At 43.2% G+C, this 22,719-nt stretch overlaps 1 protein-coding gene across 1 annotated transcript in view; it reads left to right on the forward strand.

Annotated features, from left to right (window-relative positions):
- The first annotated feature begins 4,397 nt into the window (after positions 1-4,397).
- The window catches only part of zdhhc9 (zinc finger DHHC-type palmitoyltransferase 9), a 76,731-nt gene continuing 58,409 nt past the window's right edge, over positions 4,398-22,719 (forward strand). Inside the window, exon 1 of the mRNA XM_034181749.1 lies at positions 4,398-4,561. Within this exon, the coding sequence (XP_034037640.1) occupies positions 4,398-4,561 (164 nt within the window). The remainder of the gene's footprint in view (positions 4,562-22,719) is intronic.

A 22,719-nucleotide genomic window follows, 5' to 3' on the forward strand; every position in this document is an offset into this window, starting at 1 on the left:
ATAAGGCAAATCTCAAAACTGTTTTACCCAAATTTTATCAACACGTGAAATGCCCAACAAGAGGGGAGAACACACTGGACCATGTATATTCTAACATCAAGCGTGCATACAGAGCCACACCCCTCCCCCATCTGGGCCAGTCAGACCACCTCTCTCTGTTCCACGCCCCCTCATATACCTCCTTCAGCCAACAAACAAAGCCTAAAAGGCTAACCATTACCACCTGGCCTGACGATGCCCTCGCCCGACTGCAGGATTGCCTTGATCAAACACAGTGGGAAGCCTTTCACCATGAAGACCTGGCTACATTCACAGACACTGTCCTGTCTTACATCAGGTACTGTATTCGAATGGTCACTGTGGAAAAGAATATCTGGGTGTTTCCAAACCAAAACCATGGATGACTAGCCAGGTCCGCATGCTTCTCCGGGCCCGTGATGCAGCTTTCAGATCAGGTGACAGAGCACTATACAGTGCCACTTTCACCGATCTGAGGAGAGGCATCAAGACCGCCAAAGCAGAGTACAAGAGAGAGCAAGAGGAGCAGCTCAATAACCCTCGGCAGGTGTGGCAGAGCATATAGTCCATCACCAACTACAGGGGCTGTGCTGCGACACCCGGGGACTTGGATGTGGCACTGGCAGAGGAGCTGAACAGTTTCTATGCCCGCTTTGAGTCCCAGGCACAGCACTCAGCCACATCATCTCAACCCCCACCACAATCCATTCCAGTCTCCAGTTTCCCTCCATTCACTCTTGCGGCTGAGGACGTGAGATGGGTGCTCCGGGCTGTTAACCCCAGGAAGGCTACAGGCCCAGATGGAGTACCAGGGAAGGTGCTCAAGGCATGTGCTGACCAGCTAGCACAGGTCTTCACTGACATTTTAAACCTGTCACTTAAACAAACTGTCATCCCAGCCTGCTTAAAATCTGCCATTATCATCCCAGTCCCCAAAAAATCACCCACAACCAGCCTCAGTGATTTCCACCCGGTAGCACTCACCCCAGTCATCACCAAGTGCTTTGAGAAACTGGTTCTGAAACACATCAAAGCCTGTCTCCCCCCTACCCTGGACCCACATCAGTTTGCATACCGGACTAACAGATCCACAGAAGACGCAATAACCACTGCCCTCCACTCAGCGCTGTGTCACTTGGAGAAACAGGGGAGCTACGTCAGGATGCTTTTCATTGATTACAGCTCAGCTTTCAATACAATAATACCGGACATTCTGATCCCCACGCTAGTCAACCTGGGGCTCCCACTATCCACCTGCTCCTGGATTAAAGACTTTCTGGTTAACCAGCCCCAGCAGGTGAAACTGGGTCCTTACTTCTCCTCCGTCCGTACTCTCAGTACCGGCTCCCCCCAGGACTGTGTGCTGAGCCCACTTCTCTAGTCGCTCTACACGTCCGACTGCATTCCCGTCCACCCAGAAAACATCATTGTGAAATTTGCTGATGACACAACAGTGGTGGGGCGGATAACAGGGGGAAATGAAGCGATTTACAGAGATGAGGTCCTGAAACTTTGTGAGTGGAGTGCAGCTAACAACCTGGCACTGAATATCGCCAAGACTAAGGAACTCATCTTGGACTTCCGGCGGAACAGTGCCACCCTTGCCCCCCTATACATTAACAGCGAATGTGTGGAGCGAGTGGAGTCTTTCAAATTCCTCGGGGTTCACATCTCTTCAGACCTCTCCTGGTCAGTCAACACCTCAGCACTGGTCAAGAAGGCCCAGCAGCGGCTACACTTCCTGAGGGTGCTCAGGAAGGAGCAACTACACACACGCCTGCTGGTGACCTTCTATCGTTCCACCATTAAGAACCTGCTGACCTATGCTGTGTCAGTGTGTTACTCCAGCTGCACAGAGGCTGACAGGAAGAGGCTGCAGAGGGTGACCAACACCGCACAGAAAATCATTGGTTGTCCTTTACCTCCCCTATCCACCATTTACAACTCTCGCTGTCTCAGCAGGGCTAGGAACATTATAAAGGACAATACTCACCCCAACTTCCACCTCTTTAATCTGTTGCCTTCTGGCAGGCGCTACAGGTCCATACTGGCCAGAACAAACAGACTTAGGGACAGTTTCTTTCCCAAAGCAATCACCATGTTAAATTCAAATTTACACTGAATTGATATATTGCATTATTTTCATCTGTTTATCTGTCTGTCTGTCTGTCTTTGTGTCTTACTTATCATTTTTTTAGTCTTTTATTTACATATTGTGCTGAGTACACTTTTTAAGGAGTAGCTTTTTAATTTTGTTGTACTGTGTATACTATGTATGCCGTGTATAATGACAATAATGGCTTTCTATTTCTATTTCTATTTCAGTATGGTTGTACACAAATAGAATAGACTGAATAACAGCCATGCTCACTGGTGGAATATCACAGTAGCTGTTTGTCCAACGTCATTGGCAACACAAATGACTGCCTACATACTCCCGAGCTCTAGGGTTTTCCCATGTGTTCCCCCCCGTTTGTGCATCAAACACACAGAGGTCCAAAATAATGTTATTTTGGTTTCCAATGTGGCTGCAATGTGGGGGAATGATCTTAGTGAATCAGAATTTGCCCAAGTCCAAAGCTTCTTTCCTGCATACACGGTTTTGGACCACCAATAGTCATGGTGGCGTCATAGACACACTTAATAAGTCATGATGGTACACACAAGATGTAAACTGTTATTGGACTCTTTTTTACAAATCCTCCTACTGTCTTCCTGCAATATTGCTTTGTCAAGAAGACAATTAGGACATTCTTTTGACATTCATGTCAAATTGGGATTCTGGACCAATTTTCATGCAACTTTTATACAAATCTTGTGGCATCGTGGACATTGTTGTGTCCTTCTAGCTCCAATTTTTGCCATTTTACCAGAATCTTCATAGAGTCTTGAAGGTGTCGTGCTGAATCATTGTGGTTCTTGGTTCAACTGTGATGGTGCCTTCTACATCGTAGATCATCTTGTTGTTGTAGAGAAGTCATGTTTTTTTTTTTTTTTTTTTTTTTTACACAGGATATGGTGAAGATTCACCACAACAGCTTTGATGTGGTATATTTGTCCCATTCAGTACAGGGCATCCAGAAAATATTCATAGTGCTTCACGTTTTCCAAATTTTGTTATTTACAGCCCTATTCCAATAAGGATGCAATTTATTTTTTTCCCCTGAAAATTCTACACAGCACTGTGGATACTTTCCAGTTGCACTTTATGCTAAATTGGGACAAATCTGATTGCCATTTCTAAAAGAGTGATGCACTCTTCTGGTGTCTGAACAAGACTCTAAACCTAATGTGTCAGCTGTCAAGCAAATTTTTCTGAAATGCATAAAAAAAAGCATGAAAATTTGAACAAAACTCCTGCCTCTGGACCTCGGCTTTGCACATATCTGGGAGCTTGTGCAGTAACAGAACTCTGAAAATAGTCCAGGTCCAATTTCAAATTTACAAACTATGCAGGGCAAATTTGTGCACAGTCAGTCAAAAATGCTTATGTGAATAAATATAATCACGCCCTCAACCAGCCCACCAAGAAAAACCCTTTGGAGCCGCCACTGCTTCAACGACTTATAATATCAGGAAAATAGCCATTTAAATTCATGAATAGATTTATTTATATTACGTATATTTATTCATTTTAAGTATATTGCAGAACTGTAGTAAAACAGACATTCTACAGCACTTTAATCACATCACTGTGATTTAACTGGACCATCTGTGCTCTTTGTTCCGTTTCCCTCCTGCCACTGTCCCTTTAAGATGAGACATTTTAATAGGCGTGTTTCCTGCTGCCATTGACGAACCGACAGCTGCATCTTGCGGGGAAAACGTCCAGCTGCCTCACGGTTTAGCCCATTCCCAGGCTCTGATATCCGGAAAAACGTTTTCGTTTTTTTTTTTTCCTTTATTTTCTACACTACATGAAGCGCACGTTCCAGCGGCTCGGTCTGTGTCTACTTCACGTGCAGTCGGAGTTCTGCTCGTCTGTGCGATCATTGTTTATGATTGATCGCAGATGATTTAAATGACACCCGGTCAAAGTCCGCTCCCTCAGTGCAGCACACACTGCTGGATTCTACCGCTTCACATCTGCAGCAACCATCCGGGGGGAGGATTTAAATGTCAGTATTGGCCGGACGGAGGAGAAGTGATCGAGGTTTGGTCCACCAGCGTGGGATCCGCGTGCTGCAGCGAAGGAGAACATTCTGATGATGTGACTGCGACACTTTCAACGACAAAATGCTCCTCGTTCGCCGCCCTGTAGACAAATCTGTCCTGTTGCTGGATTGTGTTTCACACTGACTGAACATTTATTCAATCATATGACTGATCCTCACCAGAAGGCTTTTGTCTGACTGCTTGTGCGTTGGCCTGAAGGCATTATGTCGGCGGTTATGATAACGCGAAAAGTCCGAAAATGGGAGAAGCTCCCGGGAAAGAACACCTTCTGCTGTGACGGCCGAGTGATGATGGCCCGACAGAAAGGAGTCTTCTATCTGACCCTGTTCCTCATCGTCGGGACCTGCGCTCTCTTCTTTGCCTTCGAGTAAGTCACTCCTAATAATGAGTTAAATCACGGCACAGTTTGGCTCCAAACCCGTCTGACCTTAAAACATATGCTTGAGTCTCTTGGACCATATCTCACGTTAAAAAAGTGTATGAAACCTCATCTTTTTTTTTGTTGTTGTTCCAGAGAGTCTGTGTTGACAAAGTCTTTAGGAAATAACCTGTTTCTGTGCCTGTTGCTTTTAAATGGAAAGGAGCTGAGGCTAGCCACGCCCTTTCACCCTCCTGCTTTGCTTTTTCTGGGACACCGTGTGGGCGTGGCTTGCACACCTAGCAGAAGTTCACATGTTCCACACAGCATGCAGACTGGGACAAACTCATGTCTATTTTTATTATTTTAACACTATTATTTTTTTATATTATTTAATTATTTTAACACTTCCCAGTTTGACTTCCATTTCAGGAAGGGTGCTGCATGCTTCTAGTTCTAAACCAGACATCTCACCTGCAGAGCAACCTTGCAAAATTTTTGGGCTTATGGTTTCATTTTTATGATCAACAGAAAGAGTGTGGAAATTTGTTCCTCTGTTTCCAGACCATGGCTTTGCACAATTCCAGGAGTCTTTCACAGGAGCAGAATTCTTACACGGTTCAGGTTAAGTTTCGGAATATTTCCGATTTGCAACCTGCAAAGAATGCATGCATGAACTTTACATATGCAACAGAAGTCCACACACTGACATCCCATGGGACAAGCTGACAGGAAATAAAACCATAAAATTTCTCCAACAGCTTGATATGTGTCTGTAAAAACCAAGTGCCTGGATCATGCAAATTTAGGAATCATCAATTCATGTCAGCTAAGATCACTTTTTCCATAAGGAAACAAGACATCCAGGTATACTTTATGACATTCTTCTTGTAGCTTTGAAAGTCTTTTTCCAATTCAACAATGATTTTTCCATGACGTTTGCAGTCAGGATGTCTAGAACTCCAAAACCATAGTGTGTCCTTTGGATGCTAACTAGTGACCTAAGGTGATGACTGGATGTCTTTGGAACAAGGTGTCTTCGAAGGATCCTTTGGTACCACTGGAAGGACTTTGTATCAAATGATTGATTACTAAGAGAGAATAGGATGAGGATTTTCTGTTTTCTCAGCTTTGTGAAAACCTTGTGACTGTTCGAATGGCCTAAGCAGTGGGTCACCCCTCTGAGTCTGGTCTGCTTGAGGTTTCTTCCTCAGTATAATCAGAGGGAGTTTTTCCTTACCACTGTTGCCTTTGTGTTTGCTCTAGGGGTTGGCAAGGTTAGACCTTACTCGTGTGAAGTGCATTGAGGCAGCTTTGTTGTGTTTTTGCGCTATATAAATTAAATAAAAATCGAGTATCACTTGCATTCTGAGGAAGCGTTGGCTACAACATTTTGGCCATGTGACCTGTTTCTCTGTACATGATCCAGGACGCAGGTGCCTGAGGGTTGAGAAGGCCAAGGGGACCCCCATGTTTCACCTGGCTGCAGCAGGTAGATGGTTATTTCAGAGATGCAGGAATGGACCTGTTGTCTGTGTGGCTGCCATCAAGGACTGAAGGCGGTTCCGTGGTGTGGATGCGGCAAAGCGTAGCACCAGCTCATGCTCCCAGACTTAACTTGACTTTTCGTCTTTGATGCCACTTGGACAGTGAAACGCAAAAGCTGCTGTTGATAATGTACAACTTAAAAAAAAATATTGACGACACTTTCTGCTTGGGGAATGTTCATGTCATCTGCTGTTTCCTGCATTTTAAAACCTTTAAAACACCAGCTCATATCAAGTAGCACATTAGCACACACTGTGGTCCGTTATTTCCAGAACTCCGTACATGCGGCGAAAGGTCACGATACAACCAGACATTTCCTGATCATGATGTTTTTTGTTGTGTCCCGTTGTCGTGTTCCATGCAAAGCCACCTTAAAACAAGATATTTTAGGTAAAAAAAAAAAATGATTGCAGAAAAACTTGAGATTGCCTAGATGATGGAAGAGTAATCTAGCAGGACTAACATGTTAAAAATTGGAACATCTAGTCCAATTCAGTATGGAAATGTAGAGTTTGAAGTTCTTTAAATGCGTAGACTTGACATCACACACACACACGGACACACACACACAAATCTTAGTGTCATATCTCAGCAAACATTCATCTTTGGTGATCCAAGGCTACTAACATTCAGGGTCAGGGTCTGAAAATGTTCCATTCCATCCTTAGTATTTAGAAAACTTTGAATGTTGGAATGTTGCACTGTTGGATGGTGTGCATATTTGGCGGTAACAGAGAGCCCAAGCAGCATTTGTTGGAGATAAAAGCATGTAATTATAAATTTTCATTATAGGGTGTAAAGGCAGTTTCATGAATGTTTGAAGCAAATCAGAGGGTCACCCCCTTTGAGTCTGGTCTGCTTGAGGTTTCTTCCTCAAATCATCAGAGGGAGTTTTTCCTTACCACTGTCACCCGTGTGCTTGCTCTGGGGGTTGGTAAGGTTAGACCCTTACTTGTGTGAAGCACCTTGAGGCAGCTTTGTTGTGATTTGGCGCTATATAAATGAAAATAAATATAAATTAAATTAAAATCTGAGACGGTGAGTTTGGAGGCATTTATTGATTTGATATGGAATTACACAGTTGTGAGTGTAGTATGAAGACTCGTTTGAAAATGACCCCCCCCCCCCCCCCCTTCTCTTCCCAACCCCCAATTTTCTTGTTTGTCAGGTGAGTAATTCCTGGTCACTTACTGATAAAATACCAGTTTGAGTCGTCTCAGAGACCATGTGGGCGTGTCCCACAGAGCATGCCGCAGTCCACAGACAGACGTCTGTCACATACTGAATATTACAGAAATTTAAAGCAACTGCTTCAGGTGTAGATTCTGCTAAAGGCAGGGTCTCTATTTGGCATTTGTGGGTGTAGTATATAAATTAAAATAAAATTTTGTCCCTCGTCAGGTGAGCTGTTCCTGTTTTGGAGGGAGAATAAGCAACCATACTTGCTGAGTCACAAATTTTTTTGAGTGTCTCCGGCGTTTGTCAGAGCCTCTGTGACGTTCTGGAGTCTCGACAGTCCAGCAGCGTGGTTCGATAAACTGGCCAGCTCATGCTGTTAATCATCATTCAGGTTTTATTGTGGACATGAGATCGTCTCCACAGATGGTCACACAAAGCCTCAGTCCAACGCGTGCCTTCCTGTTTATGTGGATCTGTGTTTCGGCACCATCAACACTGGATTTCTATGAAACACATTTTTTACTCTTGAAGAAACAATTTCTTTCTCTGCTTGTTGCTTTAAATGTAAAGGAGCTGCTGCTTGACACGTCCTCTTGTCCTGCATCTATCTCCCAGAGACTGTGTGGGCATGTCCCAAAAACGGGCTGGACTCTGAGTCCAGATATGAACTTTGATTTTCAGATGATGTCACAAAGTCTCAAGTACAATATTTTATTATTTGATGATTACATCCTTTGGCCAACATGGTGATAATACAGGGTTAGTACACTTGTCTCCCAATGAGAAGGTCCATGTGCTCCATTGTCTATGTACATCTGGAGTTTTTCTTTCTTGGAATTTGTTTACAGCAGGCAACAATATGAAATGCACTGGTGGACATCTTTTGAGGCTCTGCTGATCACAAAAATGTAATTGTTGCTTTGAAACTGGCATATGTTATGCTTTTTGGTTCAATTAGGAAGCAGGGACGCAATACGAGAATGCTACAGCAAGTACCTCAAGATACTTATGGAGTTCTTGGCTAACCTGTAACTATTCTTGGAGTTCTTGGCTTATTGAAGTGAGATATGTTGGTACACAAGAAAGCGATAAAGAATCCTGATTCAACTAATACTGTCATAGTAACAGAGTTCATTTGTCACGTATGCCTGAAGCCAATAATATCGAAGACTGGTCTCAAAAGTCATCTCAGAGGCCATAAAAATCAGTGTGGAGGAATAAAGATGGCTATAATCTGAAGAACATGAGGCAATTACCATATATTGTGGCACTGGCATTTTTTTCCCAGGAACATGCTTGAATACAGTGTGCAGAGCGGGTCGCTCTGAGGTGTAGACGTGGGTCAGAAATTTTGGAGTAGTACTTGGAGTAAGTAAGACCCTTCAGCTGCTCCCTTTTTTGCACTCGGGGTCGCCACAGCAAATCCAAGGTGGATCTGCATGTTGAATTGGCACAGGTTTTACACTGGATGCCCTTCCTGATGCAACTTCACATTACATGGAGAAATGTGTCAGGGGTGGGATTTGAACCCGGAGCCTTCTGAACTGAAACCAGGCGCATTGGTGTGTCCACGTTTAGAAGGCCAAGGCAGGAGCCAGTCATGCCTGGCTCTTCCCTCCTCTGCCTGCTCTGCACTTTAATGGGCCTCAGCCTGTGTACGAGTAGCCATTTTCCAGCTCATGCAGTGAGAAATGGAGAAAGATGAGACTCGTATTGCTGCCACTAATCACCGGAGCCCGGTGGAGGGTTTATGGTGACTAATGGCTGGAGGGCTGTTAGCATGTTCATATTACAGCTAAGCAAAATTATCCATCATGGGGGAGAGGGGAATGGTTATGAACATTAAGATCAGCCCAACAACGTGAGCGTAATTTTCGAACTCATCATTACAGGCGTGCTGATACATATCTGATCCAGACTTCTGACGGAATAATCTGCCTCTGCAGAGACGCTCTGATGTTTTAATACATCATCAAAAAATGGAGCTTGCAACTGCATATAATGGGCTCATTAATACAACAAGCCTGACTTAATAGCTAGAACTCTGGATTAATGTGCATTATCACCTCTCTAATGGCGAATATTTCTCAAAGTCGCCTTCTATAAACAGTTTGACATTGGCCGAATAGTAACCCAGTGTACTGAAAGCAAAGTGTTTTTCAGAATGGTCGCCACAGTTGTTGGGAGGGTGTAGTGACACGGACCCACAACAGGGGGCGTTAATGAACGGACAATGGTTGAGCCAAAAAGTAACAATTTAATGTTGTGAATTGCACAACGGAATACAGACAATAACAATAGAGGAGTACAGTCAATCATACACAAGGTGACGTGTGGGCAGGCTCGAGGATAGAAGACGTCTGTCCAGAGAAGAGCCGGATCCCACACGGCTTCCACCGCCAGCGGATCTGAAGAACACCGGAGCCGCCAAGTCCCGAGTCCCAGGTGGCCACCGTCTCCAGCTGTCAGACCAGGTACTGCTGGCAGAAACAGAAACAGTTAATAGTGGGTGTGTGAAGACACACCCAGTAATCGTCCCTTGATTAGTTCCTCCGGGAGGGAGAACCTCCACCTCCAGAAACAATTTCACCTGTGCAGCTCCTGTTGGTCTCTTTCCTGGATGGAGTGAGAGGCGAAGAAAGTCGCCCTCTCACTGTCCGCCAATCCAGCCTCCGACAGAACCCGCAGGAACACGGCTGCACACAGAACAGTGTTTTAGTTTCAATAATAACCGCAGAGAAGGTTACCTCGAATGGTAGCTGATTTCTCGGCGAGGAGGTGGCGTTGCAGTCCGGCCTTTATAGTGATGGTGATGAGTGACAGCTGGTGCTGATAAGTGACAGCTGTCACTCCCAGCGGCTCCGGTGCCCTCTCGTGCTTGGAGCCCGCACTCCAAGCAGGGCGCCATCTGGTGGTGGTGGGCCAGCAGTACCTCCTCTTCAGCAGCCCACACAACAACAGTCTCATTATTTTGCTCTTGTGAGGTTTTTTTTTCTTGCTTTTTCACAATCACCTAATCTTCCACATTTTCTTTGAAGAACAGCTCTAGTGTCCTTGCATTCGAGGACTCCATTCATTGCAAGTGCTGAGCTGCAGCGTAGCGTAGACTGGAGAACAGAGAGGGCAGTGTCCTGTGGATGCTGGCTCCTGTTCAATAGTACCTTGTTTTTATCAGGACCCATCATCATGTCGTACTGAGAAACCCCTCTGTGCTTTACTTTGGGCAAAATTGACATCATATTACGCAATTAGAAAGCGCTGTCGGGAGCAACTTGACAAATAATGCACTTTTAGTTCTTTGCTTTTCTGTGCTTTTTTAAAAATCCAGTTTTCTGATTGTATACATATGTTACTTTGTGGATTCTAAGCTGAATAATAGCAGCAATGCTATTATTTATGATGCTTGCTGGTATTAGTCTTGCAAAATTTATAGTAATGCTAAAGGTAATCTGTTCTGTGTAGATTAGAAATCACTGCAAACATCTGTTAGACTTCTACGTTCTGTGGTTTGACTCGCTGCCTACCCACAGTGTCCTCTTTAGGGTATCCACCAGAATGCACCATTTTTTCTTAAAAGTTCCTTCTGTAACATTCCTTCCACCTGGCCACTTGACTTTGTCATCATTATCATCGTCCATAACTCCACTGTTGGACACAGAAAACCCGTGTATGACTATAGACTGTATATATGTTGGACAAACCCTCAGTGATGTCGCCCATTGGTTTTCTGAAAAGTGGGTTTAAAAATCAAGTGGGGCGGCACTACATGTTGCCATCGTTGTGGTCCCCAACTCTGCCTAACTCCCAGCCTACGCATAAATGGGTAAAGGGCTGGTGATAGTCTTGTGGTTAAGCAGTAGACTTGAGACCAGGGCCCGGTTTCATAAAGCGGTCTAATCTTTTAGTCAACTAACATTTCTTAGTCGATTACAGGTAGTCGCCTAACATTAGCTGTCTAATCACCGTTTCACATTGACCGCTAAACTTGTGGATTAGCCATCTTCCGTTAATCAATAATTTTCACGGTCATAGCAGCCTTGCGAGTGCCGTTGCTAAGAAACGCCTCCAATGTGCAAGAGTTTTGTTTTCTTCCGGGTTGGTCATCTGCTACAAACATGGCCAACTCCGCCGCACCAGAGGAGAAGCGCTCCCGGCCTCGGTGTCCGTAAACATCTCCAGTGGATTATTCCTGTCCCGGAACACCCGCTTCCACCGCAAAGCTCTCCTTTCCTCCTGCTCAATCAAGTCGTGGTACATGGTAGCCGCTATTTTTGAGGTAAGACTGAAGTTTTGTAGACTAAAATGAGATTAACCTCCTCTGTACCAGGCCAAAAACTTCAGTCCGGTAACGTAAAACATTAGCCGACTAAGTGCTTTGTACAATGACTAATGTAAAAAAATTCATCAACTAAGTGAGTTTATGTGATTAATCAAGATTAGACTGTTTTATGAAACCAGGCCCAGAGGATCCTAGGTTAAAATCTTTGCCAGACTGGAAAATCACCAAGGGTCCTTGGGCAAGGTCATTAATCCCTAGTTGCTCCCAGTGTGCAGTTGAGCGTATTGCATGGCAGCATCCTGATATCAGTGTGTGAATGTGAGGCATCCGTGTAAAGTGCTGTGAAGTTGACACACCCAGGCATGACCTGGGTGTGTCTAATGAAGCCCAAATATGCCGCTAATCTCATAATTGCCAAGCTAGTTAATGCTCACGGTCTAAGTATGATTTGGGTCTTTGAATAATGCATATTTTTGCAGACTCAATTGCAAAAAATGTTACGACCCACCTGATGGGTTTTCTCTATAGGTACTGTATATAGGTTGGCTACTGTGCAGCACCTGCATCAGTGTTACTAACATCCTCCTCGAAGGCCACATATGGCCCCACCTCTATTTGTGTCCCAATGCTTCACATTCTAATTTTAATCAGTATGTATTTTGAATTTAGTGAATTTGAATACATTAATAACCTGGACTGAAAATTATAATCGTAAATATAGAAATAAAACCGATAATGGAACACACACATTGAGGACGGTTTTCTTAAGTACTACACGTTTCAGGGGAGCCCACAATGTTAATGAATAGAAATAATGTAGTCATTATTCAATATTGTTCATGCAAAAAATAAATGTTTTAGCTATGAAAATGCTCAAGTCAAACATGCATTTCGTGCATGCACAGGTACTCCTGCATAGGGCCATAAATAAATAAATAAAGTAGAGCGCAAACCTTCGCCAACACTAGTTTCCAATTCCACAAATTTTTACCTTGGAAAAAATTGTCAAGGTCAAAGTCCTGTTAGAAGTGGCTTTTTTTTTATAACCTAAATTAGATGTGATCAAATGTCAGGAGTATGCATTTAGTTCATGCGCATGAATTGAAGTTTTTTTTTTTGTGGTGTTGTCAGGTTTTTTTTTCAACTTTGTCAGTTTCTGAATTCTTTTTCAGATAATTTTGAATGAATGAATTTATTTAACACCCAAATCAACAATAACAAAACAACTCTACAACAAACCTGTGTGACCAAAAGGGCAAGGGCAGAAGCAAGGCTAATAAATACCCACCCCTTATTAACCTTATTCAGCCCCGCCCACATTTACTACAGAGGTATTTCTGTTTTTGTCTTAGGACTTCCGGTGAGCGGTGTTTTCAATATAGAAAAATGGAAGTCATTACATGGGTAGAAACAAATACTTTTTTGAAAAGCTCAAAGGGATCGACTCTGGCTCACCCACGGCTCATAACAGAGTGGGAAGATGACATGAAAAAGTGGCTCTTGTTTATATATGCCGATATTTTAAACTACTTTGTGTGGACGGTTTGGCTATGAGGAAATATAAAAGCACCAAAGCCTATCAATACTGCCTGACAAGTAGTACCACCATGATGCCAAGATTACGTAACGTTAATATACGTATGGTGTTATTTCAATCAGTGCTTGGTTGTTTCAAACACCAGAAAATGAGTAAAGTTGGGTTCACACGGCAGGATAATTAGGCCGATATCGGACCCGATCTTCCCCTTCCGACAATCTTAAGGATGCCCCGACAATCGTGATGACGTCAAAGATAATCTTATCAGATATTCCTGCCGTGTGTGGTGTGTTCAGAGAGCTCTGATCTGCTCGGAAGGGCGTCATGAGCGCTCCGATTGCAAATCGGGGATATTCAACATGTTGGATTTTTTTGGCCCGATATCGCAGCGTGTGTTGTGTCCTCCGACCACAAACGAGCACACAGCCTGCTGAATGTGACGTGCAGCCAATCAGAAAGCGAGGTGACAGACGTACTGAGCGGAAAGTAAAATCAAAACAGCTGTTCTGACTTACCAGAAAGTCCGGTGGTTGCGCTGTCTCTACTTCTTTAAATAACACCTTTGCTTTTTCTTTTTGTATTTTTTTTCCCCTCTTTTAAATAGTCCACAAAGTACCTCCGTTTGTTTACTCTGAAGTCACGTTTAATCTCGAGAGATTTTGCGAGATTTCCTGATTTTGCGAGATTTCCTGTCTGAGCTGTGAATGTACGTGTGTGAAATCTGTTCGTGTGTGGTGTTGCTGTCCTTGCTGTGTGGCTGAACACCACACACTGTACGACCAAACCTGTTAGATCTATGATTTTTTTTTATCTTCACGTGTGTTGCCTCTCAGGTTTTGGAAACCTAAAGATAATTTTAAGATCCTGCTGTGTGAACCAGGCTTAGATAGCAGCTAACGCTACAAACACAGCTTACCCGTTTGTCTCACTAGCATTCACCGTGGCTTCTTCAACTGTGCATTGTGGGCCAACCATTTCTCTGGAGAAGGATGCAGTGGGGTGGGTTTTTTCTTCACAAGATGAAAAGAACAGACATAGGGACGTTTGGGTGTATTTTTCAAATTCAGCGCCTTTAGCGAGCACCGGAGATCCTTGTCTTTCGATGGAGGAGGGAACAAATTAAATGCTGGTCCACAGCACTCAGATCTCTCCAGAACCATGTTCAAAACATCGTTCCAAAAGCGATGGCTTCATCTTCTTCCAGTTGTTGAACTGAACTGAACTGAACAATTAATGTTGCTCATGTTTGGATACTTCTATCGTACTGTGTTCCCACGTAGCTAAACATTAGATGTAGTGGCAAACCGGAAGTTGTTTGACAAAATGGAGCCATCCATCCTGACTTCATGAATAAAGTGAAAACTATAAAAATAAGAAATGTATACACACATAAACAGTTTCATAAATGTATGTATGTATTTACACATACATAAATATATACATGCCTACATATACACACACCCATGATGACGAATACCAAAAAAAGCGTGCAAAATTAGTCAATGAAATCAAATTTACAAAAAACAACCAAACAATGGCGCAGAACACACAAGCGCGAAAGCCATAACAAAAATCAATAAACCTAAGCCTTCAAAGTATAACAAACAATTTTAGAATATGTAAAAAAGCAAATAATGGATTTGTTGGCTTGCGATATAATTTGTTTGTTAATTCTTATAGCTTTCTTTTGTAATAAAACAAAGAACATTGGTTATCTTTGTTATGCACAATTTGGTTTCCAACTGATAACTGGAAGATAGACACACAGGCATAAAATTGGAACCTCCATCCACGTTTGGTGGTGTAGGTAAATCGATAACAGAAAAATGAGTGATTGAGGCACTTTTGATTGAGATATAATGCAAAATGTACACCAAATGGGCTTTTTATTAATATTAAATTTAAATGTCCACAAAACCCCCAATCCAGATCAGATCTGGATCACACTTTGTCAGGTGATAGTGAGTGCCAGTCTGCACCTCACTTCAAATATGAGAGTGATTGTGGCATGTTGTAAGTACTGGGTAGCTCCAGAGGTGCAGTAGCGGTCATCTTTCAGTGATTTTCCGAAAAGATCATTTGTATTATAGGCGCAAATAAGAGATGTGGAGGTATACATATATCCCACTCGAACCACAGCCACATTCAGATTCCGTTGTCATTATTTACAGTGTTAAATTGGATGGAGGTTCCAATGGGGTTTTCAATGTTAAATTAAAATGGCCACAAAATCTGTAATCTGGATCAGAACCTGATCAAATTTTGTCAGTGAATAAAGGATACCACCCTACATATTGCTCTCAAATATGATAGAAATATGATCTTTTTGGACAGTGTTATGAATTTTTGAATAATTGTTCAATATTAACGATAGGAATTTTTCCTGATGTTGACCTTTGACCTATAACATTGAAAATTGAATCACTTCTTGCCTATCAGGATTTCAGTCTTATGTAAAAACCTAAAGATGCACAAGAAATTGTGCGCTCCAGGCTGTTCACAAACGGGCAAAAACATAACCTCCTCCAACTTTGTTGGTAGAGGTAATAAAAAGCACCAACACTCAGACACATCACTGTCACTCAACCACTCACCATGCAGACGTGTTACAAGCCCTCTGCAGGGGGTGTGTATGATTTAAACAACACATAAACAGGTGTACACACAAACGATCACACGCCACTAACAATGAGTAGAAAAGGCGTACTAACGTCTCATCAAAATCATTATGTTGGGAGTCTATTGTCTCATTGATTTAGTTATTGTCTCATTAGATCAAAGAGACACCAGTCTCATTGTTTCCTGAGCAAGAACCCTGATGTACTATTATTTCTGGTTAAAACTTGTCCTTTTGAACAAACACATGCAGTGAAAATGAGTGCCAAGAGACAGTAATCATGTTCATGACTGTACTGTGTGAGCGCACGCAGGCTTGGGATGCACACTGGCTTTCGATTTGACTTCTTCTTGTGGTAGTCCAGGACCAAATGTGTTTCAAGAATTCTCCTTTCCTGAAAATTTAACACAACCTTACCCACAGTAATGTGCTCAGGTGGTCTCTTAGTACAATTAACCGTACAGTGAGCCATATTATTTCAGATTGTTGAAGTAAAATGCTCAAAAAAAAAAAAAAAAGGAGACAGTTGAGTTCATTGCAGCTTGCTGCCTCTGCTAGGAGCTATCGGGGCCCCAAACCAGTCGGCACACACCAGCTGTCACTCAGAATGACCACAGGTGAGTTGCATAAACATTCATCTGCCATACAGTTGTCATTAAGGAAAGCTAGCTATAAGCCCCGGTCACAACCCACCTTGCGTTTTTTTTCGCCGTACGTTTTCTGCGGATGCCACGGCCACTACGTGTTTGTGAAAACGTACGGATGCAGTAGCAAGAGGAGGGAGGGAGTACGATCAACGCACGTCTCTAGGAGTGTAACGATAAAGAGAGTTGACAATAAAGCAGTGTGTGTGTGGGGTCGCTTTTCTTTTTTATGAGCGGTACCGGAGCGGCAGGTGTTTTTCGGCGTCGGCGATGCATGAGCATGTCCAGCCTGCAGCGGTCAGTTGTACGAGTGTTTACTTGCCTCGAAAAGTTACAGCTAGTTATCAGACTGAAGCTGTGGAGTGTCTGTGTTGCTGACGTTTGGAAATAAAGTCCAAGTTCAAGTGAGAAGCTGCGTTGTGCATGCAAGTCTGTCGGCCTCCATAGTATGTGGTGAGTGCCGTAATCCATACTGTCTTCGTACAGATTTGGTTAATTCAATAGTAACTGAATGAAAATGTGCTGCTTTGAATCTGTACTGAGGCAGTACTCACAGCGTGCGTCATCTGTACTGCTGGTGAATCCGCAGCCTGACCGCAGCGAAAGTTCTGCATGCACTAAAACCTCTACGGCGTGTCTGCGTGCTCCTAAATGCGTACTGAGGCAGTACTTACGAAGTACGGATCTCCAAATTTAGCCCACATTTTTGCAAGTAGACTGCATGCACGTGCAAGTACGGCGGGTTGTGACCATGGCTATAGACACCAAGACAGCTTTATTTATTTACTTATTACCAGGCTGTAAACGTGGTTGTTTCTGCTGTGAAGTTGAACATGTGAACACAGAGTTCTATAGGGTGTGACTTGCTTTTGGAGCCAGCCTCAAGTAGTCGCTCATGAAACTGCATGTTTTGGCACTTCTGCGTGGGCTTCACTTTTCAGCACTGGAGGTTGCTGCTTGTGTATTATTAATATAAAACTCTGTTTATCCCTCCTGTTCATGAGTATATGTGTGTGTATGTGATGTGTGGATGTACCAGCAACAGCCTATGGATCTTGGATGAAGCTCCAGGAGCCTGGAACACAGCACGTCCAGTGGGGGAAATAAGTATTTGATCCACTGTCTATTTTGCAGGTTTTCCACCTACAAAGAATGGAGAGGTCTGTAATTTTTATCATAGGTACACTTCAACTGTGAGAGACAGAATCTTAAAAAAGAAAATCCAGAAAATCACATTGTACAAGGTCTATTAGAAAAGAAAGCGACCGTTTTATTTAAAAAAAACAAAACTATATGGGTTTGATTCATATGTTTTTACGTCAGACATGCTTGAACCTTCGTGCGCATGCGTGAGTTTTTCCACGCCTGTTGGCGACGTCATTCGCCTGTGAGCACGCCTTGTGGGAGGAGTGGTCCAGCCCCCTTGTCGGATTTTCATTGTCTGAGAAGTTACTGAGAGACTGGCGCTGTGCTTCATCAAAATTTTTTCAGAAACTGTAAGGTACATCCGAGTGGACGCCATTTGAGAAATTAAGCTGGTTTTCGGTGAAAATTTTAACGGCTGATGAGAGATTTTGGATTGTTTCTAGCGCTGTAAGGACTTCCCATGGAGCGGGACGTCGCGCAGCGTTCCGAGGCGACGTCGTCATCCTGTTTCAAGCTGAAAACCTCCAAATTTAAGCCTCTGTTGACCCAGGACGTCGTGAGAGAACAGAGAACTTTCAGAAGAGGTCAGAATCAGCAGTTTATCCGGACATTCCACTGTTAAAGGAGATTTTTTTTAATGAAAGACGTGCGGACGGATTGGCGCGCGCGCCCGCCACAGGATAAACCTCCATTGGAAGCCTTAAGGACAAGTTGGAACATGCCCTGCTGTTAAACAATTTCTCAGATACTCACTCAACTGAAAGCCACCAAAAGCCGCCTGGATTTTACAAATGGTTATCAACACGGAGGTGTTTTTCCTGTGGTGGGCGCGCCGCGCCGGCTGCGAGCCGATGCGCCAATCTATCCGCACGTCTTTCATTAAAAAAATCTCCTTTAACAGTGGAATGTCCGGATAAACTGCTGATTCCGATCTCTTCTGAAAGTTCTCTGTTCTCTCACGACGTCCTGGGTCAACAGAGGCTTAAATTTGGAGGTTTTCAGCTTGAAACAGGATGAAGACGTCACCTCAGAGCGCTGCGCGACGTCCCGCTCCGTGGGAAGTCCTTACAGCGATAGAAACAATCCAAAATCTCTCATTAGCCGTTACAATTTTCACCGAAAACCAGCTTAATTTCTCGAATGGTGTCCACTCGGATGTGCCTAACAGTTTTTGAAAAAATTTTGATCAAGCACAGCGCCAGTCTCTCAGCAACTTCTCAGACAAAGGAATTCCGACGAGGGGGCTGGACCACTCCTTCCACAAGGCGCGCTCACAGGCGAATGACGTCACCGACAGGCGTGAAAAAGCTCTTGCATGCCCAGGAGGGTTCAAGCTTGGCTGATGTAATCACACGTGATTCAAATCCATATGGTTTTTTAAAAAAATAATAAGGTCGGATACTTTTCTAATAGACCTCGTATGATTTTTAAATAATTAATTTACATTTTATTGCATGAAATTAGTATTTTATCCACTAGAAAAATGGACCTTTTTGGTACAGAAACATTTTTTTTCAATTACAGAGGTCAAACATTTCCTGCAGTTTTTCACCAGGTTTGCACACACTGCAGCAGGGGTTTTGGTCCACTCCTCCATACAGATCTTCTCCAGATCCTTCAGGTTTGGAGTTTCAGCTCCCTCCAAAGATTTTCTATTGAGTTCAGGTCTGGAGACTGGCCAGGTCACTCCAGGACCTTGAAATGCTTCTTATGGAGCCCCTCCTTAGTTGACCTGGCTGTGTGTTTGGGGTCATTGTCATGCTGGAAGACCCAGCCAAGACCCATCTTCAATGCTCTTACTGAGGGAAGGAGGTTGTTTGCCAAAATCTCGCAATACATGACCCCATCCATCCTCCCTTCAATACAGTGCAGTCGTCCTGTCCCCCTTGCAGAAGAGCACCCCAGAGTATGATGTTTCCACCCCCATGCTTCACGGTTGGGATGGTTTTCTTGGGGTTGTTCTCATCCTCTAAGCATGGTAAGTGGAGTTGATTCCAAAAAGCTCTATTCTGGTCTCATCTGACCACATAACCTTCTCCCATGCCTCCTCTGGATCATCCAGATGGTCACTGGTGAACTTCAAACGGGCCTGGACATGTGCTGGCTTTAACAGGGAGACCTTGCTGCCCTGCAGGATTTTAAACCATGACAGCATCATGTGTTACTAATGTAATCTTTGTGACTGTGGTCCCAGCTCTCTTCAAGTCATTGACCAGGTCCTCCTGTGTAGTTCTGAGCTTTCTCAGAATCATCCTTAGCCCACGAGGCAAGATCTTAAATGGAGCCCCAGGTCAAGGAAGATTGACAGTCATCTTGTGTTTCTTCCACTTTCTAATAAATAATCATAACAGTTGTTGTCTTCTACCAAGCTGCCTGCCTGTTGTCCTGTAGTCCATCCCAGCCTTGTGCAGATCTACAGTTTTGTCCCTGGTGTCCTTAGACAGCTCTTTGGTCTTGGCTATGGTGGACAGGTTGGAGTGTGATTGATTGAGTGTGTGAACAGGTGTCTTTTATACAGATAACAAGTTCAAACAGGTGCAATTAATACAGGTAAAGAGAGCAGAATAATACTTATTTCATGCAATAACATGCAAATTAATTATTTAAAAATCACTCAATGTGATTTTCTGGATTTCTTTTTTTTTTTTTAGATTCTGTCTCGCACAGTTGAAGTGAACCTATGATAAAAATGACAGACCTCAACATTCTTTGTAGGTGGGAAAACCTGCAAAATTGAATAATACTTATTTAATAATAATATAATAATGTAATAATAATACTTATTTCCCCCACTGTAGTGTGTCATGTGTTTGTGAGGCCAGGAAAACATATGTGCACCTAATGATCTGTTCTTTTCTCCTGCCTGTGGAACTGTTTCATGAATATACATGTGCTGCAATGTAATTAGTCAGCTTTATCACTCTCCGAGGTAGAAAGAAGTAGGCGGATAGCTGCAGAGCTGTGCTTGCACCCGAGGAGGTCTTGTAATAGACCTTTGAGCTTTCTTCAGTATCTAAAGCAGGACTTTCCTTTTGATGAACTGTCAGCTGAACCACCATAAACAGTAGTTTGTGACGGTCCTTTACTATGTGCAACCTCTGTAACTTCTTTACAGTGGTTTTCTGCACTGGATTAGGGTCATTTTACAGGTATTTGTAGTATATGAGGTGCATTCACAAAGTATCCAACCTTATTTTATTCCCCAAAAACAAAGAAAGGGTGCGAATTGTCATTTGGTGGTGAGGTGTAGGGAACCTTCTTGCGCATGTTAAGTTTTTTTTCCGAGTGCATCAGTTGCCAGCAGTCAGCCTTTGAGTGAATACATCTATTGAGCCACCTGCCTGATTCTCTTTTGCTATAACATGACGGAACAACTTGAGCATTGCATCAAATTTTGCCAAAAGCTTAATGATACCTAAACAAAAATCATTCTCAAGATTCAGCAGGGTTTTGGTGATGATGCCATGAGGATAATGCAGATAAAAGAGCGGAGTAACTGCTTCAAAAGTGGAGAGCGACACATTCAGATAGGCCATCCACAAGCCGAAGTGACGAAGTGGTTGACAGAATATAGACTTTGGTCATGAATGACCATCGTACCACCATCCAAGAACTTGTGGATGAGGTGGGGATGAGTACAGGTTTGGAAGATTTCATGTTGACAGAGGATTTGGGCATGTGGAGAGTGTCAACAAAATTCTTGTTGAAGCTGCTCATGGCAGAGCAGAAGCAACTGCACCTGGAAGTCTTACAAGACATGCTCGAATATGCAAAAACAGTGACCCGACTTCTTGAACAAAGTAATCACTAGTGACAAGACATGGGTTTATGGGTATGACCCGGAAATCAAGTTTTGGTCATCGCAGTGGAAACATCCAAGTCACTGAAGAAAGCACAACAGGTGCCTAGTAATGTCAGTCATGTTGACCTTTTTTTTTTTTTTTTAAAGTCTTGGGGGTAGTGCATCATGATTACACACCAGAAGGCCAAAATATTAAAAAGAGTGTTGTTGGGAGGTCCTACGTCGCCATCGTGGTGCTGTGCGACGCAAATGACTGGGTTTGTAGGCGGCAAAAAGTTGGCAGTTACATCATGACAATGCACTCGCCCATTCTGCTTTGCTGATTCAGGCTTTCCTGGCCAAACACATCACTCCTGTGATTCGTCAGGCTCCCTACTCTCCTGACATGGCTCCCTCTGATATTTGGCTGTTCGTAAAGATGAAAACAACGCTGAAAGGGAGTCAGTTTGAGTCGTGACAAGACATCATTTGGAACAAGATGGCCCAACTGGACACTATTCCAAAAGAGGCCTTCCAGAAATGCTTCAAACAATGACAGAACCACTGGGAAAAGTATGTGCAGGCCCAAGGAGACTACTTCGAAAGGAATTAGGATTTCAGTCCCCCAGGTGAGGAATTGTATTTTTCGCGGTCAATGTATGAATACTTTTTGAGTGCACCTCGTAGCGTTAAGGCTGAGAGATCAGAGCTCGGGTTTTGCAACATGGTTGTTTGAGATGCCATTTTCAGTGAGATGTTTAATGACCCACTAATCAGAATAGTGATCAAGGTTGAAGAGGGAGTGGTTTTTAGATGGTATCTGGAAGGGGGGGCAGGTTGTGTTTGAGCTGTTTTTTATCTTTTGCCTGAAAATCAGGGAGAGTCAGTGTGCAGATCTTTGCATGACAACGATGATGAAGGCTACTGCTGTGTGTGTTTATTGTGTGATTCATGCAGGTTTCCTACATCCATCATTTGTTAAATATTATCCTAAAACATTACATTTTCAACAAGTCACCATGGCACTGGGATGTAACCTTGGTTCCAGAGGGCTTAATTCAGCAAAATTATGATTCCTCCAAGTAGTTTCACCATAATGCATGTTATAGCTGACACACCCCAAAAGCTGCAGAATGGACTTCATTCTTTATTTTAAGCAAAATTTTGTATTGGTTATGTAATGGTTTACATATTTAATGTGATTATTGTGTCTTCTGACTCGGTGATTGCTTCGTTTTCTTCTCTTGGTGATACTTTTAAGGAACATGCTCATGCATGGTCTAAAATCAGCTGCTGCTTAATTTTATGTTCACACCCACAAAATAAACTGAATACATTTTGTAGCCCAAAAACTGTATTTGCATGTCAATTTGCAGAGGAGACATTTATACACAGTATATATACATATGGTCATGGAACCAAAGTGCACCGTTGTG

Source organism: Thalassophryne amazonica, chromosome 11, assembly GCF_902500255.1.
Source record: "Thalassophryne amazonica chromosome 11, fThaAma1.1, whole genome shotgun sequence".
Classification (NCBI taxonomy): Eukaryota; Metazoa; Chordata; class Actinopteri; order Batrachoidiformes; family Batrachoididae; genus Thalassophryne; species Thalassophryne amazonica.